Source organism: Oncorhynchus mykiss, chromosome 7, assembly GCF_057628025.1.
Source record: "Oncorhynchus mykiss isolate SJ-2025 chromosome 7, ASM5762802v1, whole genome shotgun sequence".
In the NCBI taxonomy this organism is placed as follows: domain Eukaryota; kingdom Metazoa; phylum Chordata; class Actinopteri; order Salmoniformes; family Salmonidae; genus Oncorhynchus; species Oncorhynchus mykiss.
In genome coordinates, this window is record NC_143028.1 from 56,968,542 (window position 1) to 56,990,317 (window position 21,776).

At 43.3% G+C, this 21,776-nt stretch overlaps 1 protein-coding gene across 1 annotated transcript in view; it reads right to left on the minus strand.

The window, feature by feature from the left end:
* Nucleotides 1-15,993, minus strand: part of slc4a8 (solute carrier family 4 member 8) — a 56,083-nt gene extending 40,090 nt beyond the window's left edge. The window contains exon 1 of the mRNA XM_021610035.3: nucleotides 15,363-15,993. Coding sequence (XP_021465710.1) covers nucleotides 15,363-15,407 — 45 coding nt within the window. The 5' untranslated portion in view covers nucleotides 15,408-15,993. The remainder of the gene's footprint in view (nucleotides 1-15,362) is intronic.
* Between the last annotated feature and the right edge of the window lie 5,783 nt (nucleotides 15,994-21,776).

Here is a 21,776-nt window from a genome sequence, read left to right on the forward strand (position 1 = left end):
TATTGCTGCCCATATGAGAGCTTCTCAGCTCTGTCTCGTATTGCTGCCCATATGAGAGTTTCTCTGGTCTGTCTCGTATTGCTGCCCATATGGGAGCTTCTCTGCTCTGTCTCGTATTGCTGCCCATATGAGAGCTTCTCTGGTCTGTCTCGTATTGCTGCCCATATGAGAGCTTCTCTGCGCTGTCTCATACTGCTGCCCATATGAGAGCTTCTCTGCGCTGTCTCATACTGCTGCCCATATGAGACCTTCTCTGCTCTGTCTCGTATTGCTGCCCATATGAGAGCTTATCTGGTCTGTCTCGTATTGCTGCCCATATGAGAGCTTCTCTGGTCTGTCTCGTACTGCTGCCCATATGAGAGCTTCTCTGGTCTGTCTCGTATTGCTGCCCATATGAGAGCTTCTCTGCGCTGTCTCATACTGCTGCCCATATGAGAGCTTCTCTAGTCTGTCTTGCACTGCTGCCCATATGAGAGCTTCTCTGGTCTGTCTCGTACTGCTGCCCATATGAGAGCTTCTCTGGTCTGTCTCGTATTGCTGCCCATATGAGAGCTTCTCTGCGCTGTCTCATACTGCTGCCCATATGAGAGCTTCTCTAGTCTGTCTTGCACTGCTGCCCATATGAGAGCTTCTCTGGTCTGTCTCGTATTGCTGCTCATATGAGAGCTTCTCTAGTCTGTCTTGCACTGCTGCCCATATGAGAGCTTCTCTGGTCTGTCTCGTACTGCTGCCCATATGAGAGCTTCTCTGGTCTGTCTCGTACTGCTGCCCATATGAGAGCTTCAGTAGAGAATGTGTGATCAACAAATGGTATGAGAGAAGATATGGATATTTTGGTCTGGGTTAAGATACCTTGATATTGCAACTACTTCCACTCTTCATCTCCCTGTTATTCATGAGTTGATTTGCTACCTGCATAATCGTCAACTTGATTTTGCCAAATATAGGAGATATTCTGTCATTCGTTGAAGGAGGTTATCTAGCAAGCTTAGCAACTTTTGTCATTTAACTTTTGATTGACTGCCATTACAAAGTTTGTATGATTTGACAACGCTATACTCAGGGTGCACGCTGTGCGTCCTGAACGCTCTGTGTCGAGATAGCCTACTGCTGAAAAGTGCTGAATGAGTTGAGGAACATGAACTGCCTGTTTCACAATTCACAACAATGTCATTAGCAATCAAAGATAGTTACTCTTATCACTATTAAATATCAGATTCACTTTCTCTGAAATCTTTACATAGTGGTGCAACCAAGCCTACAAGGTGGTGCAAAGCCCCTCTGATTGGCCTGGCATAGGGACGGTAACTTGGTTTTAAACGCTTTAAATGGGAACTTCTATTTTTGCAGTACTTCCCGGGACTCTCTGGATAAATTGGAATTATTCCCGGTATTGAAACTTGGTAGATTTTCAGGAAAATATGAATCCTATTAGTGCCTTCCTCTGCTGCAGCCAGGATCCCTTTATGTGAACTGCATGCATCAATACTTTCCTTGAATGAGATGATTCAACCTTCCTTTCAGCACATCACTGCCTATCTCCAGGCTTCCTCTCTCTGTGTGTGTGTGTGTGTGTGTGTGTGTGTGTGTGTGTGTGTGTGTGTGTGTGTGTGCCATTATCCGCAATGCGTATCAAATTGACATGGCATCAGAGTAAATACATAGAACATTGATTTACTTTTTCTGGTTCTCCTGTGCTCTGTCCGATTGAACACAGGGGCAATGTATCGACCCATTTAGAAAAGGCACTTTAGAACCATTCTTGTTCCGCCAGCTAGCCTTAGAGTTGTGAGCTGTGATAAATGAGAGATGAGGGTGAGCGAGGGTGAGGGGTTGAGGAGGGAGACAGTCCCTGTCCCTGTAAGCTCCACCTCTTTAGCAGACCTGTTCTATCAGTTTCCTCCCCCTGGCCTCACCCCTTGATGGTGGCATAATTCATAACAACAGAAACCCCACCATAAAAAGGACAGAGGACAGCTGGGCCCACTCCACCTCACCTCAAGGAGAGTGCTGTTTCACTTGTCCTCCAGAGGTCTGGCAGATTCACCTTCACTGGAGGTCCCTCACTTTCAGTTCAACATTTATCACACAAACAGGTCTTGATAGTTGACCACTGGCATTTTTAGCTGTAGTTTGACGAGTTAAAAAAAGTTGCAGTATTGAAAGTAAAGTATAATTTTTCATTATCCTACATATTTCATCTAAAGTGTATTTTCAAGCTTCCAATCACAGTTTTATATAACTAGTCTCCAGATTAAGATATGACACAGACTATGTTTTTCAAGGGAAAAACAAGACTCAGAGACCATTCTTACCTTGTGAAGTCAAATCTTACAAAAGCCCCCAGATCTGTACCTGCGCTGTAAGGTATAGTACCTTTCCCTCAGCTTAGAGTCAACACAATGCACATACACAGGGCATGCAGACACACCTGTTGTGTCAGTACCCCCTACACCTCCCTGGTGAGAGTTAATTGAAATGGTTGACTTGGTGCTGATGCTTAGCCATCCTTCGTTTTTCCACTCCACCTCACCCTCTCCCTGTCAATGTTGAGCCACAGGGAGTTATTTCCATGACTAGGCAGTTCCATCTCCCTAGACACCTCTTCCTCTCACTGTTAGACAAATACACTGAGTATTACATGGAACTATTAGAAAATACAGAAAGAGTGGGTGAGTGAGGGAATTGTTGCAATGCTAAATGAATGTGTGGCTCAGTTGGTAAGAGAGGTGTGCTAGCAATGCCAGGACTGTGGGTTCAATTCTTGCTGGAATCACTAAAATGTATGAACTCCCTGTACTGTAACTTGCATTAGATAAAAGCTGAATGGCATACATATAATTCCTTCATTAATGATGGATGGACCTTGAGTTGGAAAAAACATGAAGATTACCAAGTGCACAGAAAAATAGAATTGGTAGAAATAATGTATTTAGAGCTTAATAAACCTGGTGATTAAGAGGAAAGAGTTGATAAAAAAGTCTCAGTGTTCTCTTTCACAATGGCTCTATAGTCAGACTTCATTTACCACTGGTATATAAAAATGGTGTTGATTAACCTGTCTCTGCCTCAACACTGTCTCTCCTTCCATCTACTGTATAAACACATGCACACACCCTTCCTCTAATTCTCTCTCCTTTACCCTTCTAACACACACACCCACTCCCCTATTCTGTTCGATGCGGTGCTGTGTTATCAGGCAGTGCAGCTGTGGCTGGTGAATTAGGGCTGTCTGTGGGACTCAGTTCAGGCTGCAGGCTCTATAATCAGATCTATTAGGAGGACTGGAACTGCAGCTAGGATACAGCTCTCTCTCTCTCTCCCTCTCTGTTTCATTCTGTTGAGTGCAAATGAAGAATGGTGGGGGGGGGGGGGGGTGACCTGTTTCCTGCTTTTAGCTTGTAACCCTTGACTCAATCCAATACAGGAAGTGATTGGTGGGTACACAAAAAGCTGTGACATGGATATACAAGAGAATGCATGGATATACAATGACTTTAATTGTTTTATAGGGCCCTAAGGTTTCCCTGACCATGTGACCTGAAAGGGACAACTATGATCACATGGTGAGGAAAAACTCCTGGCCCCATACATAGGATCACTAGCTAGTGAACTGAGTTAGCCTTTCCCTGCTGCAGTATTTAAACCAATCACCACTCACCTCTCTAGTTTACCGTTAGGTACTATTTTAATAAAAAAATACACACAGCCCACTTAAGGTGCTACTCACTCTGCTATCACCTAGGTACTGACTCTCTCTCTCTGCGTGTGTGTGTGTGTGTGTGTGTGGCAAATGATCTGTGTCTTGCGGCCTCCCTCCCCTAGCAACCACTCTCTCTCCCTCCCTCTCTCCTTCTTTCTCTCTCAATTCAATTTCAATTTAAGGGCTTTATTGCCATGGGAAACATATGTTAATGTTGCCAAAGCAAGTGAAGTAGATAATAAACAAAAGTGAAATAAACAATCAAAAAGAACAGTAAACATTACACTCACAGCAGTTCCAAAAGAATAAAGACATTTCAAATGTCATATTATGTCTATATATAGTGTTGTAACGATGTACAAATAGTTAAAGTACAAAATGGAAAATAAATAAACATAAATATGGGTTGTATTTACAATGGTGTTTGTTCTTCACTGGTTGCCCTTTTTTTGTGGCAACAGATCACACATTTTGCCTCTGTGATGGTATACTGTTCTTTTGATATGATTGAGTGTAGTCTGGCCCAGGAGTGGGAAGGTGAACGGAAAGGGAGTTTTTCCTAGCCGCCGTGCTTCTACACCTGCATTGCTTGCTGTTTGGGGTTTTAGGCTGGGTTTCTGTACAGCACTTTGAGATATCAGCTGATGTACAAAGGGCTATATAAATAAATTTGATTTGATATTTCACCCAGTAGATATCTAAGTTGATCAAAATTGGTTTTGCTTTCGAATTCTTTGTGGATCTGTGTCATCTGAAGGAAATATGTGTCTGTGCGGGCAGTGTGCACATAGCATATCTTCTCTTGAGACCCAGGTCTGCCTATGGTGGCCTTTCTCAATAGCAAGGCTATGCTCACTGAGTCTGTGCATAGTACATATGTACAGACATAGTCAAAGCTTTGCCAAATAGCTTTCTAGTTTGCTCAGTTTTTTTGTAAATTCTTTCTAATGTGTCAAGTAATTATCTTTTTGTTTTCTCGTGATTTGGTTGGGTCTAATTGTGTTGCTGTCCTGGAGCTCTGTGGGGTCTGTTTGTGTTTGTGAACAGAGCCCCAGGACCAGCTTGCTTAGGGGACTATTCTCCAGGTTCATCTCTCTGTAGGTGATTGCTTTGTTATGGAAGGTCTGGGAATCACTTTTTTTAGGTGGCTGTAGAATTGAACGGCTCTTTTCTGGATTTTGATAATTAGCATGTATCGGCCCAAATCTGGTCTGCATGCATTATTTGGTGCATGTAAATAATGCATGTCACTCGCCCACCAAATCCCAGTCACAAATCCCACCCTAGTCATGCCCACAATGCTCAAGGGGGCTTGACTTCACACAGTCATTTTCCACACAGCTTACCACCATCAACCCCTGATCTCAGTCACCTGCTACCACACACACACACACACACACACACACACACACACACACAAGCGAAATAGCTCTTTACTTGAGTTTGTGTCCATCACAGGCTCATCAGTGCTACAGTAACTACATGTACATTTACATGTAAGTCAATTAGCAGACCGCTCACAGTAGTGAGTGCATACATTTTCTTACTTTTTATTACTGACAGACTGACAGAGTGTGAGGGGAGGACACCACCACCACAGCAAATCACTATAGCACTGGAGTAGCCTGGGGACAACTCAGCTTGAGTTTCTAAACACACACACATACACACCCCAGAGACAGAGACAGAGAGCGAGAGAGAGTCTACCTGACAGAACAATAAAAACAGACATTCATTTTTGTTTTCCAATTAGCAGAATGTCAGAATGTAGCAGATGGTGTTGTGTGTATTCAACAATATTTGTCACAGCTGCCAGCCACACAGGGGGTGAAAACAGTGTTTCTCCAGGTCTAGGAATCATCATGGTCTGCATCTCACACTGAGAAGACCTCTGTTTAACCTTTCTGTTACCTAGTAACAGTACATCAAAACACAACCACATACTTGTACAGACACACACAGCTGTATCACCCAAAGCATCTGTCTAATTTAGCTCTGATCTCAAGGCTGGGAGGAATTCCTCCTCCAGGAGGATGAATACATGTGAAATATGTATTGTGAATAAAATCCTACTTGTACAGTGAGCTACTATGTGTCTCTGTGTCTCTTTTTCGTTTTTGATGATTTGGAGGTTTGATATGGAAATAGAAAATGCTTTCATTGGATGTAAAAGCTTACAATCTGGTGGAATATCTCAAAGAGTTGAGTTGGCTATCAACATTAGTTGGATTTCATCCACAAAAGCATACATTTGGTGGAAGCAGTGTAATCCAGGCCAGTAGTAGGATGCTGTTCCGTGTTTGTATAAATGTTGTAGCATTTTAAACATTTTACAAGGCCTATTGTCTACTTGTAGCATCCTTTTTTTTACCTTCCTGTTCCTAAATAAATATCCTTTATTTTGGAAGACTGTCAGTCCATTTTAAGTGCACACAGCCAGGCCAGCATTGTCACGAGTAAGATAAATACATACAGATGTAGAATCTTAATTTGATCACACTGTTGCAGGAGAATTTTCCTGCAATGCAGGACATTTAAAACTTGCAGTGTATTTTAGGTTTAAAAAGTCTTCTGAAGTTTGTCATTTCCAATTTGATACATTTACAAGCCCTACAAAAATGTCCATTAATTATAATCCAAATAATAATTCACATTTAATAATACTAATTTTCCTGCTATAGCAAACTGGCTCAAATTATGATCCTACATCTGTACAAGACACAGTTTACAATCCAACACATTTAATCTCCCATTGTCCTGGCTGTACAGAGTGATCAATGAACAAACAGAACCATACAACAATCAGTCAGCTCCATGGAGAGATTTACTGTTACTGTAACTGTCCTGGGAGCCCCGCCTAAAGGGATGTTGAGGGCAGAATATGTTTTGTGACTAGAGGGAGTACAGCTATGACTGGAAGTGACTTTCCATACCAGGTTAGGAGTGTGTTATAGGTAACCCTAACCATTTTCCTAACCTAAGTCTCCTAACCTGCCACATTAATTATCCTAACCTGCTGCGTAAATTCTTCTAACCAGCTTTGGAAAAGCAACTTCCGGTCATAGCTGTACTCCCTCTAGTCAGAACCTGGAATGTGTCCCTTAGCTCTGTGCTATGAGGCTGTCTTTAAAGGGATGGTGCTCAATGGTGGACCTAATGAGGCCTGAGAAGCAGGGGAATAACTACCACAGCACATCACACTCACTTTCTTCACCACACACCCATCTCCTAATTTCTATCACACTGCCAACAAGTTATCAATGGGAGAAGGTATTTCAATACAGTTCTATTGTATTGTGGAAAGAAAGTGTACCCAAAAGCTTAATGAGAGATGGGAGTGTATTCTGAAAGCCTGTTTGTATGTCCCGAAAATAAATTCTCAGATCAATGCAGACACAGAGTTCGCCTTTATATTTTTCTGGATAGTCACTCATTGGAGTGTTCTGGGGTAAGGAATGTGTTTAGTTTTTTTCTATTGTATTGTACTTGTATAATAAACAGCATAACTTGTCATTTCCGTGAACAAGTGTAAATAAAAGGTGGCTTAACTAGTATCTTGATGTTGTTTCTAACTGTAGTACTGGAAAATAATTAAATCAGCCAAGTCTGAATGATCATTGAAGATCTGAGACCCACTCCAATTTGTATACCCTCACCCACCTAGATAAGAGGAATACCTATGTGAGAATGCTGTTAATTGACTACAGCTCAGCTCAGCGTTCAACACCATTGTCCCCTCCAAGCTAGTCAATAAACTTAGGACCCTGGGACTGAACACCTTGCTCTGAAACTGCATCCTGGACTTTCTGACGGGCTGACCCCAGGTGGTGAGGGTAGGCAACATCACCTCCGCCACCCTGACCCTCAACACGGGTGCCCCACAGGGGAGTGTGCTTAGGCCTCTCCTGTACTCCCTGTTTACCCACGACTGCGTGGTGATGATGGTTTTGGAGTCGTGCATCAAGTTTGCTAATGACACAAGGGTGGTAGGCCTGACGATTAGACAGCCTACAGGGAGGAGGTCAATGACCTGGCAGTGTGGTGCCGGGACAACAACCTCTCCCTCTACGTCAGTAAGACCAAGGAGATGACCGTGGACTACAGAAAATGGGGGTGGGGTGGAAGCATGCCCCCATCCACATTGACAGGGCTGCAGTAGAGTGGGTCAAGAGATTGAAGTTCCTCAGTGTCCAAATCACTAAGAACTTAAAATCCTCCACTCACATGTGCACAGTCGTGAAGAAGGCGCGACAGTGCATCATACCCCTCAGGAAGTTGAAAAGGTTTGGCATGGGCCCTCAAATCCTCAAAAAGTTAAACTGCTGCACCATTGAGAGCATCTTGACTGGCTGCATCACTTCCTGGTATGGCAACAGCACCGCCCTCGACCACATGGTGCTACAGACGGTGGTGCGGACAGCCCAGTACATCACTGGGGCTGAGCTCCCAGCCACCCAAGCCTTAGGCTGTTCTCTCTGCTTATGCATGGCAAGCGGTACCAGTGCATCAAGTGAGTCACCAACTGACTTCAGAACAGCTTCTATCCCGAGCCATAACACAGCTAAATAGCTAACAGAATGACTACAAGGACTTTCTGAGTTGACCCTTGTATTTTTTTTTTTGCACTGTCTCTATGCACACTCACAGAACTCTATACACTCACGCACACTGACACTCCAACACACACATAACATCCACACACACATACAATAATCATTTACGCTGCTGCTACTCTTGTTTATCATATATCCTGATGCTTAGTCACCTTATCTCTGCTCTATACATATCTACCTCTATCACTCCAGTATCCCTCCCTGCACATTGTAAAAATGGTATTGGAACTGACCCTGTATATAGCTTCTGACTTTCTTGTGTTCTTATTATTTCTTATTTTTATTTCTCATGTGTTTTTGTTATACCGTAAGTTATTTTTAGTGGTACACTGATATTGATTACTGCATTGTTGGGTTTGAAGTTTGCAAGAAAGGCATTTCACTGTACTTGTGCACGTGACATTAACACTTGAAACTTGAAGTGCTCTATCTCAGAGCTATAATGAATGACCACAGCAGGCCCACTGTGCAAAGACGTCAGTGCAACGTCTAGTTTTGATTTTCATTTGAATTAGTTGTCAACTAACGTGAATTCACCATGTCATTGGATTTAGATTAAAAGTTGGGTGAAAAAAATACTAAATGCCCTAACGTTGATTACTTTTTTCAAATCCAATCAGTTTTCATGTTGATTCAACATCCTTTTTTGGTTGAAATTACATGGAAACAATGTTGATTCAACCAGTTTGTGCCTAAGGCAATAACCATTAACACTAACCGGGGACCAACAACTCAGCTGACCAAGGCAATAACCATTAACACTAACCGGGGACCAACGAGTCAGCTGACCAAGGCAGTAACCATTAATACTAACCAGGGACCAACGACTCAGGTGACCAAGGCAATAACCATTAATACTAACCAGGGACCAACGACTCAGCTGACCAAGGCAATAACCATTAACACTGACCAGGGACCAACGACTCAGCTGACCAAGGCAATAACCATTAATACTAACCAGGGACCAACGATTCAGCTGACCAAGGCAATAACCATTAACACTAACCGGGGACCAACGACTCAGCTGATCCACAGACATGCAAACAGTAGACACTGGCCATGTTTGAATACCCATACTTGCGTCCTAAATAGTAGGCCGTTTGAGTATGGAGAAAAAATGTAGTTTAATGGTAAGCGACATTTAGAAAAAAATCAAGAATACTTTAAATGCCGGATGTCATACTAATTTCAGCTTTGACAACAGCTGACTAATTAGATATGGGGATGCGCTAACGAAATCAACGAATAGCGGGAAACAACGCAATCACGCATGACGCACTCTCAGTATGGGATTATTATTTTCTTTATAGTATGGGAATTTTCAAAAATCGAGTATAGTTTAAATGCCAGGATGTTATACTCACTTCAGCTCTTCATCTAGTAGAATTCAATACACACTTTTCCACAATGCATTGGAAGAGGTGGGCTGCGAGTAATAGGCCCTAGTTCTCTTCAAACCTAACAACAAAACTAGGCTAGTTAATTGTGAAGATGCCAAAGAGTGAACTTTCTGTGGTGGTGTTCAAATGTAGGCTAAGTAGTTATTGTTCTCCTCAATATGATCACGAGTATTGCATCATAGGCTACTGATGTCATGTTAATCAGGCCTTTGGATTTGAACATAGATTGTTTTAGTTTTGTAGGCTAGGCTACCTAATTGAATTATTTCATTCATGGATCAAGCCTTAGCAGTCATTCTGATCTCGTTTCCAATGATCAGTGCTGTAGTTTATTGTGTTGCTGTCCTTCAGTTCTGAATTTGCGATACACCCGCAAGTCCATGTTTTTCTGTGCAATAGCCTTTTGATTTGATTTATATGTTACAGAGCTTTGGTTACACTAATAATGGAAATGGAACCAATGATCTGTTTCTGTCTTAAGTCCTTTTTAAATAGGATAGATGGGCTATTTGGGCTACGCTATAGGTCGAATGTGATAGTCTGCCTATAACCAGCCTGAGTAGGCCTATAACTCCATTCCTATTCTATTCTGAGTTTAGAGAAATTAAACAAATTGGAAATGAACTATTATCAGGCTGGTTGAAGTGATACATGTTGAATTCTGAAAAATCCATCCGCACTCGGCCCCGCCCCGCCTACTTAGCCAGTCACGAGCTGCTACTGCGTTGCGGTCGTGGCATACTGCATACTTTTAACTAAACGAGCCTCTGTTTCATGCAGCGCGCCAGAGCAGTTCTTTTGTCGGGAGAAAATGTCAAATGCATATATGTTAATTACATGCAAATAAAGGTTGCTTCGCTTCCACCACACCAACAACGGAAGCACAATCATGGCCTCGGATTCGCGGGTGGTCACGTTAGAACAGACCCAGGGTCTGTTTCTGTGGCGGCAGAAAGGCTCATGTTTAATGTAGTTTTTAGTGCTCTTTAAAACCAGCAAATTACGGTAAAAACACGACTTCTCCACACAAAGGCTGAAACATTCATAACCGATGGGCACTACACGAACATGCAAATTGTTTTGCCATCCTGGGAGAAACTGGAAGGTCTACGTTGCACAGTAATCCTAATATCACTAACAGATCTCATGGTTTATTTTAGGGATTAGGAGACTCTTTATGATTCCTTAGTAAAAGGGAGTTATGAAATGTGAAGACACGTTACATTAGTTATCACATAAAACCAATCATATTCACTGTTTTAAACATGAACTTCCGCTCTGCACAGTTGTGTGAATCATCTGCCTTTTTAGTGCAATAAACTGTGTGGTTTCTTTAACACAAGAGGTTGCTGTTATGCCTGAATTCGACCCAAAACCAACGAGGAAGGCTGCAGTCTTGCGAGCGGTTGTATGAAACCAATCGGTACGTCAAGAAAAGCTCTCAACTGTGCCGGCCAACTCTTAATTTCTATTCAGTTCGACTCGCCATAAGTTTGGCGTCTGAACTGTGTGTAAGACAGGGTCACGGTTATAGGCCCAATAACCTCTCCTCCTACAGGCTACTTCTCTTTAAGTAGTCCACCACTCTCTCTCTTCCTCCCTCACTTTCCTAGAGTCCCCCTCTCCCTTTTCTACTTTCTCCACACTCTCTCCTTCCTCCTTTCAACTCAATTTCCATGCTTCCTTCTCCCTCTCTTTACTTAAGCCCCCCTCTCCCTCTTCTCCTTTTTTCTACACTCTCTCTCCTCCTTTCTCACTCCCCCTCCCTCTCATTCTCCTCTCCTCTTCTCCATTCTCCTCTCCTCTTCTCCATTCTCCTCTCCTCTTCTCCATTCTCCTCTCCTCTTCTCCATTCTCCCTCCAGCAGCACACTGACCTGACAGCAGTGCTACAGATCCTGACTCTGACAACTGGGCCTGTCACTTCCAGACGAGGCCCAGTGTGTGAGGGGGGCGGGGCCAGCAGGCCACAGAGGCTGCTGTTCCTCCTCCACATGGCTCATAGTGTAACTAACCACTCAGCCCCAGGCCTGGCCCCAGACACCTGCACTGCTACTACACTACAGTCTAACACACTGCTGTACACTACAACTGACCTGACTCAGGAAGAATAGAGGAGTTAGTTCCATAGGACACTAGGGATGGGAGAGGCTGATATCTAAGCCGTGAAAGAGAAGATGAGAGAGGGATTGGACAGATGGGGATAGAGAAAGGGGGATGACTGAGGTAAAGGGGTGGGGAGGTAAAGATGAGAGAAAAAGTGGTCTTAGTCAGGTTAAAAAGAGAGAGAGAGAGCAGAGAAAGGGGAGAGGAGAGGATGCGATGTATTCACTAGCATTGTTCAATCCCACTCATTTATTTGTGTCTCTCTCTATTTCTCTTTCTCTCTTTACCTTTCTCTTACCTCCATCAGAACACGGTGGCCTTGGTGGGTTGTGTAGGTGAGAGAATGCAACAATGCAAATAGAGCTCATACAGGGAGGGAAGGGTGTTGTATAATTAATTACATGTGCACCATTCAGCTTCTTCTGTGACTTCCTTTGATTGAGGAGGCACTATATTACTAGCTGTGTGTGAGTGTGTGCGTGCGTGCGAGTTACCAGTGAGAAGGGATATCACTCATATCATTTATCACGCATGTGTTTCACCAGAACGTATTTTTTTTACAGCCTCTGTCACTAAAAGGACAATGCTGCCAGTGCTAACAAACAGATCATAACATAAACATTACAGTGGCTAGTTTTTCCCTCTCAAAGCAATCACTTACAGGTACATATTGGTCTGTCCAAACACAGAGATAAGATCAGAGCCTAATTAAAACTGTGAGATAAGCTGGACAGAACAACATTAAAGGGAGTTTGTCATCACGAAGGGGAGTTAAGGGATTAAGGGTTATCACCATGGAAATGTCCTAACTGAACCATAACTGAGTTATTATCTACAACAAGGTAGTTTGTGAATGTACCCTTGTGGCTTGTCAGTGCCAGGTGTCCCTTATTGGAAATGAAAGGCATTGCCTAGAGTATAAAAGTTTGGCCTTCCTGTTCAGTCAGGGGATCCCTTACTCTGGTAAAGATGGGCATGCCTTGGGAGGACGGGAGTGATAACAATGGCGTAACCAAATTGAAGATGCGTAATTGTAAGAATGTGTCTACCGCTAGTGTGCCGGTCTCCATTGGTCCACAGTCCTTCTCTCATGGCATGCCTTAGGTTTGGGATTATTTTGTTTGCCAGAATCTAGGTTCCATGTTGTATGCTACACTAATTAGTGAAAATGACTGCTCTAAACTGGAACTCTAAACTCTAACACTGTGCTGTCAGCAGATATTGTGTGAAGCACAAAGACGTTAAAGACGTTCTTGCAGTCCAAGCGTCTATTGAGAATTTCTTGTGGCAAACAAATATTATGTCTTTGTATATTCTAATAGTTATTCTCTTGTTCTGTCCTTGATTTTAAGAAACATTTAGGCTGTAGGTCTGAGGATTTCACCTCACAACACAACATGGTGTACTGTACTATGGCTACATTAATAAGGCCTATCCATGTTACATACTTTTATTGATACTCAAGACTTGGGTTGAAATGGGCCAATGCCATTATAGAAATTCAGTAAGATTTTAGAAAAACGTGGCAGTGAAATCGCTGTCCTTTAACAACATTGTCATAAATTTAAGGCTGGTCTGTTTTTGGCATTATCAGTCCTAGATTCTCTACTGTATGACACAGTACATGTGGTGACTCATCAGAACAAACAAAACTATTGAGGCATTATAGGCTCCTTCACGCATGGCGATATCATAGCCTGATATTGCCTAGTTCTGTGCTAACTGGATTCGAGCTAATAGAGTAATGAAATAAAGCATTAACCTTATCGCAAGATGATATACAGACAGTGGTAATGGGTTCACTGGGAGGCTAGAGATCTGTAATGTCTGGGTCCAGATGTCTCTGTATGCCTCCCTCCCTTTCCGGTGCTATGCAGTGAAGCCATCAAATTATATTACCATTGTCTTCCCTTGACACCAGTCATTAGGTCTGCCCATGCTCAGTCCAGTCTAGATCCTCCCCAATCACTTTAACCTCAATACTTAGGCTACAATCGGGCTTAATCTAATATGAGACTTTTGGCTCTCTATCAGATCTGTGTATCAGAGCCTATGTATTTGAAGGACACTTACTGTCCAAATAATGCCCATTTGAACAACTTCAAGCACCATCAGACTACAGTCTAGTCCAGTTGCTAATCTTTGATTAGCTGTTCTGGCACCGGAATGGAATTTCAGAATTTTCTCCTATAATAAATAAAAAACACTTGAGTCTCCATACATCCCCCCAGCAGTCAGCCAACCAATGACGACATAGGAGACTGTCATCCAGCTACTTTGCAAAAATATTCCTAACATTATCCTATCTTAAACCCTGTTAAGGTACTATGTACACTTATTTCATTCATCACCCAGAGATGCTTCAGGGTACATTCATGAGCAGTCGCTGTATTTTGAACTGCCTGTATTGTCGGTTGACCATGGGTAAAATCAATCAAGTATTGAAAGCTGACGCTAATTATATTTTCTCTTTATCTTCTTAGAAACTATATCTAGCTCTATGGTCCCACCCTAATTAACACAATGGTGAAACTAAAGCTTCATTCGGAGCTCGGTTTCCTTCAACCGCCACGGATTACACATAGGATGGCGTCAAGGTCATTTGAGGGTAATTGAGAATGTATTCCGGGAATGAGTAGAATATTATTAACACTTTAGCTACACTGAACATGTTAGTTGTGTGTTGTAGGCTATCATTGAGGGTGAATGGGTGAATGTTGTCTGATGCGGTTACTAAAAGGATAAGTAGACCGAATGCTTCAATTGTTTTGGACAACCCATAGCCTAGGCTGCTGTAGACTTCATAATCGATAAATTGATCAAACTCAATATTCAAACAGTTTTAATAAGTGTCCGTTTTATATAGCCAACCAATGAACAAACATAGATATACACTAAGTCTCTATCCTTGTTTACACTTGCCTGCCTTGCCATGCCTACCTCGCGAGTGATTGCATGCATCTCCAACATTTTCCTTATTTCTGGCGATGCCAGACACATTTTAAAACATGTTTGAGGTTAAAGAAATGTAACTCGTGAAAGATGGGTCCACACTAGGCAGTGTATTGCAATGTGATATGTCCATTGGGAATTGTGTCATTGCACGTGCCAGCAGTTTCCGAATAATAAAAACACTTCGTGCGCACTAACTCTGCTCCATCCTCACAGGATTGTAAACCTACTACAAAAATGCGTTCCTGTTTTACATTGAAGAGTGGCAAATTCATCTAAATCTCAATCCGTTCACATTGAGATGTAATTAATAATTATGTTAATCTTCGTAACAAACTGGATTGAGCTGCCCTATAGGCAAACATGGCTATTGATCTTCCCACATTTGGTAGGATAAAAGCGCGTCCAGAAGCGTTCCATTTTTCCTCTCCAGATAAAACCGTTATAACGGCATCGGTAACGTTCAGTTAACATTGTTATTGTCGGCTGATGTATAGATCTACGCTACTTTTATTCACTTGACTGTGTCATATTTTGATATTACATTTTTTCAATAAATAAAGGAGTGCACAAAGAAAGATGACAATACCTGGTAGCTCAAAATGCTCTCAGGGTCGTTGACTTCTGCGGGCATGATAGTAGGGTCCGTGTATCGTCCTTTCAGTTGACGGGTGAGCTACTATACACGGAGTCAGAAGCTGAAGCTGATAGCCAAGACGGCTACAAGAGACTCGCGGTGTTTTCAGTCAATTCTTTGACAGATATTCATTGGTGACATTCCTTCCCAATTCTGACAGACATGGTGTGGGAAAACATGTTCCCAGTTGAGAGAGAATCGTAGAAACGCTGCAAATTCCACCTGTTCTGTTATTAGCGTTTTGACGTCCTGATGCGCGCGCTCCTCAAGCTTTCCTCTCTTTGGTCCAGGGCAAGGTTAGCGGTGGATGGAGCATCACTGCTTGTTCAGCCAATTATGAGAAGGCAGCAGAAAGACTGCGACGCATTGCTGTTGCCACCGAACAGATGTCAAGATAAAGTCCCGTTTCAAGTTGCACATTCAGGGGGTAACAAAGTAGCCTATGTATCCATAATACTGGAGAAGATTGTTACAAAGTATACGGATTCATTTTCAGATGTTTTACATTATCATTTGAACTTGCAATGTGTAGGCCTATGACGACAGCAATCATGGCATAGACCAGGGATGGGCAACTGGCGGCTACTGGCATGCGACTGCGGCTCCCCCTTTGAAGGCCCTCGGAACAAATTGGTTGTGTATCAGAAATGTTTTCTCTTATGTCAGTCACTGACTAGTCAATAGCCCATGTCAACTAAACATTTTCAGATTTCTAAGTTAGTTTCGCGGCCAGCTATCCAAAAGTATCATGGTCGAATTACCCGCTGGGGGGGAACACATTGCATTTTATTAGTCAGTCTCACACAGATATCATATTAAAAACTGCACACATTTCTTTCCACCCTATGGCAAATTGTAGAATCGCAGGAAATTGGATGTAAAACAGCACATTTTCAACGCTGCCTCATGACAAAACGAGTAGCATTGCACAAAATGTGTAATAAGATTGCAACATTTTCTCTACACCAGATGGAACAATTTGTTGAATTGCACAATTTATTTTAAAACTTCCTCTCCGCTGTCAAGATGGTGACCACTAAAATGTTTTGCTCACAGTGTGGGGAGTTGGATGAGTTCATATCATCATGATGCCCATCCCTGACTATAGCCTATATGATATTGATATATACAGTACCAGTCAAAATGTTGGACACACCTAGTCATTCCAGGGTTTTTCTTTATTTTTACAATTTTCTACATTGTAGAATAATAGTGAAGACATCAACACTATTAAATAGCACATATTTAAACAAAGGAGATGATCGTGGACTTCAGGAAACAGCAGAGGGAGCACCCCCCTATCCACATCTACGGGACAGTAGTGGAGAAGGTGGAAGGTTTTAAGTTCCTTGGCGTACACATCATGGACAAACTGAAATGGTCCAACCACGTGGTGAAGGAGGCTGAAGAAATTTGGCTTGTCACCTAAAACACTCACACATTTTTACAGATGCCCAATCGAGAGTATCCTGTCGGGCTGTATCACCGCCTGGTACGGCAAATGCTCCGCCCACAACCGTAAGGCTCTCCTGAGGGTAGTGAGGTCTGCACAACGCATCACCGGGGGCAAACTACCTGCCCTCCAGGACACCTACACCACCTGATGTCACAGGAAGGCCAAAACGATGATCAAGGACAACAACCACCCGAGCCACTGCTTGTTCACCCTGCTATCATCCAGAAGGCGAGGTCCGTACAGGTGCATCAAAGCTGGGACCGAGAGACTGAAAAACAGCTTCTATCTCAAGGCCATCAGACTGTTAAACAGCCATCACTAACATTGAGTGGCTGCTGCCAACATACTGACTCAAATCTCTAGCCACTTAATAATTACAAATTGGATGTAATAAATGTATCACTAGTCACTTTAAACAATGGCACTTTATATAATGTTTACATACCCTACATTACTTATCTCATATACTGTACTCTATACCTTCTACTGCATCTTGCCTATGCCGTTCGGCCATCGCTCATCCATATATTTATATGTACATATTTTTATTCATTCCTTTACACTTGTGTGTATAAGGTAGCTGTTGTGAAATTGTTAGATTACTTGTTAGATATTACTGCATGGTCGGAACTAGAAGCACAAGCATTTCGCTACACTCGCATTAACATCTGCTAACCATGTGTATGTGACCAATAAAATTTGATTTCATTTGATTGTGGAATCACGTAGTAACCAAAAAAGTTTTAAACAAATCAAAATATAGTTTATATTTGGGATTCTTCAAAGTAGCCACCCTTTGCCTTGATGATATATTTGCACATTCTTGTCATTCTCTCAACCAGCTCCATGAGGTAGTCAACAGGAATGCATTTCAATTAACAGGTGTGCCTTGTTAAAAGTTAATTGTGGAATTTTTTTCCTTCAGAATGCGTTTGAGTGAATCAGTTGTGTTGTGACAAGGTAGGGGTGGTATACAGAAGAATCCCTATTTGGTAAAAGACCAAGTCCATATTATAGCACAGAACAGCTCAAATAAGCAAAGAGAAAATACGTTCCATCATTACTTTAAGACATGAAGGTCAGTCAATCCGGAAAAACTTTGAAAATGTCTCCAAGTGCAGTCGCAAAAACCATCAAGCGCTGTGATGAAACTGGTTCTCATGAGTACCGCCAAAGGAAAGGAAGACCCAGAGTTACCTCTGCTGCAGAGGATATGTTCATTAGAGTTACTAGCCTCAGACATTGCAGCCCAAATAAATGCTTCACAGAGTTCAAGTAACAGACACATCTCAACATCAACTGTTCAGAGGAGACTGCGTGATTCAGGCCTTCATGGTCAAATTGCTGCAAAGAAACCACTACTAAAGGACACCAATAAGAAGAAGAGACTGGCTTGGGCCAAGAAACATGAGCAATGGACATTAGACCGGTGGAAATCTGTCCTTTGGTCTGATTAGTCCAAATCAGAGATTTTTGGTTCCAACCATTGTGTCTTTGTAAGATGCAGAGTAGGTGAAAGGATGATCTCTGCATGTGTGGTTCTCACCATGAAGCATGGAGGAGGAGGTGTGATGGTGTGGGGGTGCATTGCTGGTGACACTGTTTGTATTTAGAATTCAAGACACACTTAACCAGCATGGCTACCACAGCATTCTGCAGTGAGGTGTCATCCCATCTGGTTTGCGCTAAGTGGGACTATAATTTGTTTTTCAACATGACAAAGACCCAATACACCTCCAGGCTGTGTAAGGGCTATTTGACCAAGAAGGAGAGTGATAGCGTGCTGCATCAGATGACCTGGCCTCCACAATCCCCTGACCTCAACCCAACTGAGAGGATTTGGGATGAGTTGGACCACAGAGTGAAGCAAAAGCAGCCAACAAGTGCTCAGCATATGTGGGAACTCCTTCAAGACTGTTGGAAAAGCATTTCAGTTGAAGCTGATTGAGAGAATGCCAAGAGTGTGCAAAGCTGTCATTAAAGCAAAGGGTGGCTATTTGAAGAATCTTTGTTTAACACTTTTTTGGTTACTACATGAGTCCATATGTGTTATTTCATAGTTCTGATGTCTTCACTATTATTCTGCAATGTAGAAAATATTTTTTTTTAAATAAAGAAAAAATATTGAATGAGTAGGTGTTCTAAAACTTTTGACCGGTAGTGTATTTCAAATTCATGTAACAGAAATAGTGTCTTTCTACCTGTGATAGCTCAATGTAATAGTTTCCATTAAACCACACATTTAGGATCAGATGATCTTAACCCCAACCTTAACGTTAACCATTATAGGTATGTGAAAGTATCTGATCCTGTATCAGTGGTTAGCAGGAACTTCCACCCAATTCTCCCTATGGGCCCTTGTCCTTCTGCAAGCACCTCTCCACCCCCAATTCACAGTCAACAATACTGTATAGTGCACGTTCATTAGGAATGTCTAATTCCGAAAGATGATAGTTTGCATTATTCCTTCTCTCCCTCGCTCTCCACATTTTTGGAAGACTTCCGGAGGACAGCATGCACTAGACTGCTCCAGTACATAGTGGAAAGGAGTGAAGGAGAGGGAAGAGCGGTAGGAGAGGGAAGAGCAGAGGAAGAAAAGGTGGAAAAGTACTCATCACAATTCAACAGTATCAGAGGTTCAGAGGTATATACTGAACACACAAACACTTAATAAACTGCAATAAATTGTGCCATTCTCGAGACGGAGAGACAGCCTGGTGCGTGGAGCTGCCACAGGAGGCCTGGTGCGTGGAGGAGGCACCGGATGGACCAGACCAGGGAAGCGCACTGGAGGTCTTGAGCACCGAGCCTGCACAACCTGTCCTGGCTGGATACTCGCCGTAGCCCGGCAAGTACGGCGGGGTGGAACAGACCGCACTGGGCTGTGCTGGCGTACCGGGGACACCGTGCGTAGGGCTGGTGCAATATAACCCGGGCAGAGGAGACGCACTGCAGACCAGATGCGCTGAGCCGGCTTCATTGCTCCTGGCTCGATGCCCACTCTAGCCCGGCCGATACGAGGAGCTGCGATGTAGCGCACCGGGCTATTCCTGCGCACTGGGGACAGGTGCCTGCCCGGTCCACTTCTCACCACGGTAAGCACGGGGAGTTGACTCAGGTCTCCTACTTGACTTAGCCACACTCCCCGTGTGCCCCCCCCAATAAGTTTTTGGGGCTGCCTCTCGTCCCTGTTGCGCTGCCGTGCTAACTCCTCATAACGCCGCCGCTCGGCTTTAGCTGCCTCCCTGGGGCGGCGATATTCCCCAGCCTGTGCCCAGGGTCCCTTACCGTCCAAAATCTCTTCCTCCCATGTCCAGGAGTCCAGAACCCATTTATTAAATAAACACTGAAATAACAAAAATAACAAAGAGAACAAAGAGAACAAAGAGAACGACCGAAACAGTTCTGGCTGGTGCAGACACACAACAGAAAACAACTACCCACAACTCAAGGGCGAAACCAGGCTGCCTAAGTATGGTTCTCAATCAGAGAAAACGATTGAAAGCTGCCTCTGATTGGGAACCATACCAGGCCAAACACATAGAAATACAAACATAGAACAAAACATAAAATACCCACCCACATCACACCCTGACCAAACTAAAAATAGAAACATACAAAGCAATCTACGGTCAGAGTGTGACAACTTGCTCATTCACATGTTCCACATCAGTGTTCCTTAGCAAATCTACAGGCAGTTTGGAGAAGACCTGCGCAAAAATATGAGTAGTTCATTCTGTCCTTCTCTCTCTTTCTCGGCCTCCCTCCCTCCCTCCATCAGTTCGGACCACCTGGAGGTGCCCGAGGACAACATGCGGTCATGCTCCCAGTTCCGGGCCTTCCTGCGTGCCCAGGGCCAGGGTTCAGCATGAGGGGTGCTGGTGGTGCCCGGGATGCAGCGAGGCGCAGGGGCAGCTTTGAGCTCTATGGAGCAGACTTCATGCTGGGTCGGGACCTAAGGCACTGGCTACTGGAGATCAATGCCAGCCCCACCATGACTCCCTCCATGGCCATCACTGCCCACCTCTGCCCTGCTGTGCAGCTGGATAACCTCAGGGTGGTGCTGGACCGACGGGTGGACCCTGGTGCCTATACAGGGGGCTTTCAGCTCATCTACAAGCAGGTAAAGACAGGGATATACACTGAGTGTACAAAACATTAAGGACACTTGCTCTTTCCATGACATAGACTGACCAGGTGAATCCAAGTGAAAGCTATGATCCCTTATTGATTTAAATCCACTTCAATCAGTGTAGATGAAGGGGAGTAGACAGGTTAAATACATATTTTTAAGCCTTGAGATATGGGTTGTGTATGTGTGCAATTCAGAGGGTGAATGGACAAGACAAAATATTTAAGTGCCTTTGAACTGAGTATAGTAGTAGGTGCCAGGTGCACCGGTTTGTGTTAATAACCTCAACGCTGCTGGGTTTTTCACCCTCAACAATTTCCCATGTGTATTGGGGGAGGGTGCGCAACTCAATATTAAAAAGGTGTTCTTAATGTTTGTACACTCAGTGTATGTATGCATAGACAAACATACATGCAGATCCTTGTGCATTTTGCAATCATGCACACATATAATTGATGGATTGATGATCACATATTATGAGTTTATGCAATGCATTATCAGGTACTATACAGCAAGAATAATGCCCAGTCAGGAGTGTGTGAATGCATCTCTTCCTTCTTCTCCCAGGCTGCAGTTGAAGTCCCTCAGTACTTGGGGGCAAACCTGCTGTTGGAGGGAGCCCCTGTAAGACGACTCCGACCGCCCACTCACAGAATCCCTGTCATCCCAGAAACCCCTCTCACCACACACACTCACACCAACCATTCAGGCCCAGAGGCAGAGGACAAACCCTCCATTCATAGACCATCCCCATGCAAAGATGACCAATAGAGATGGG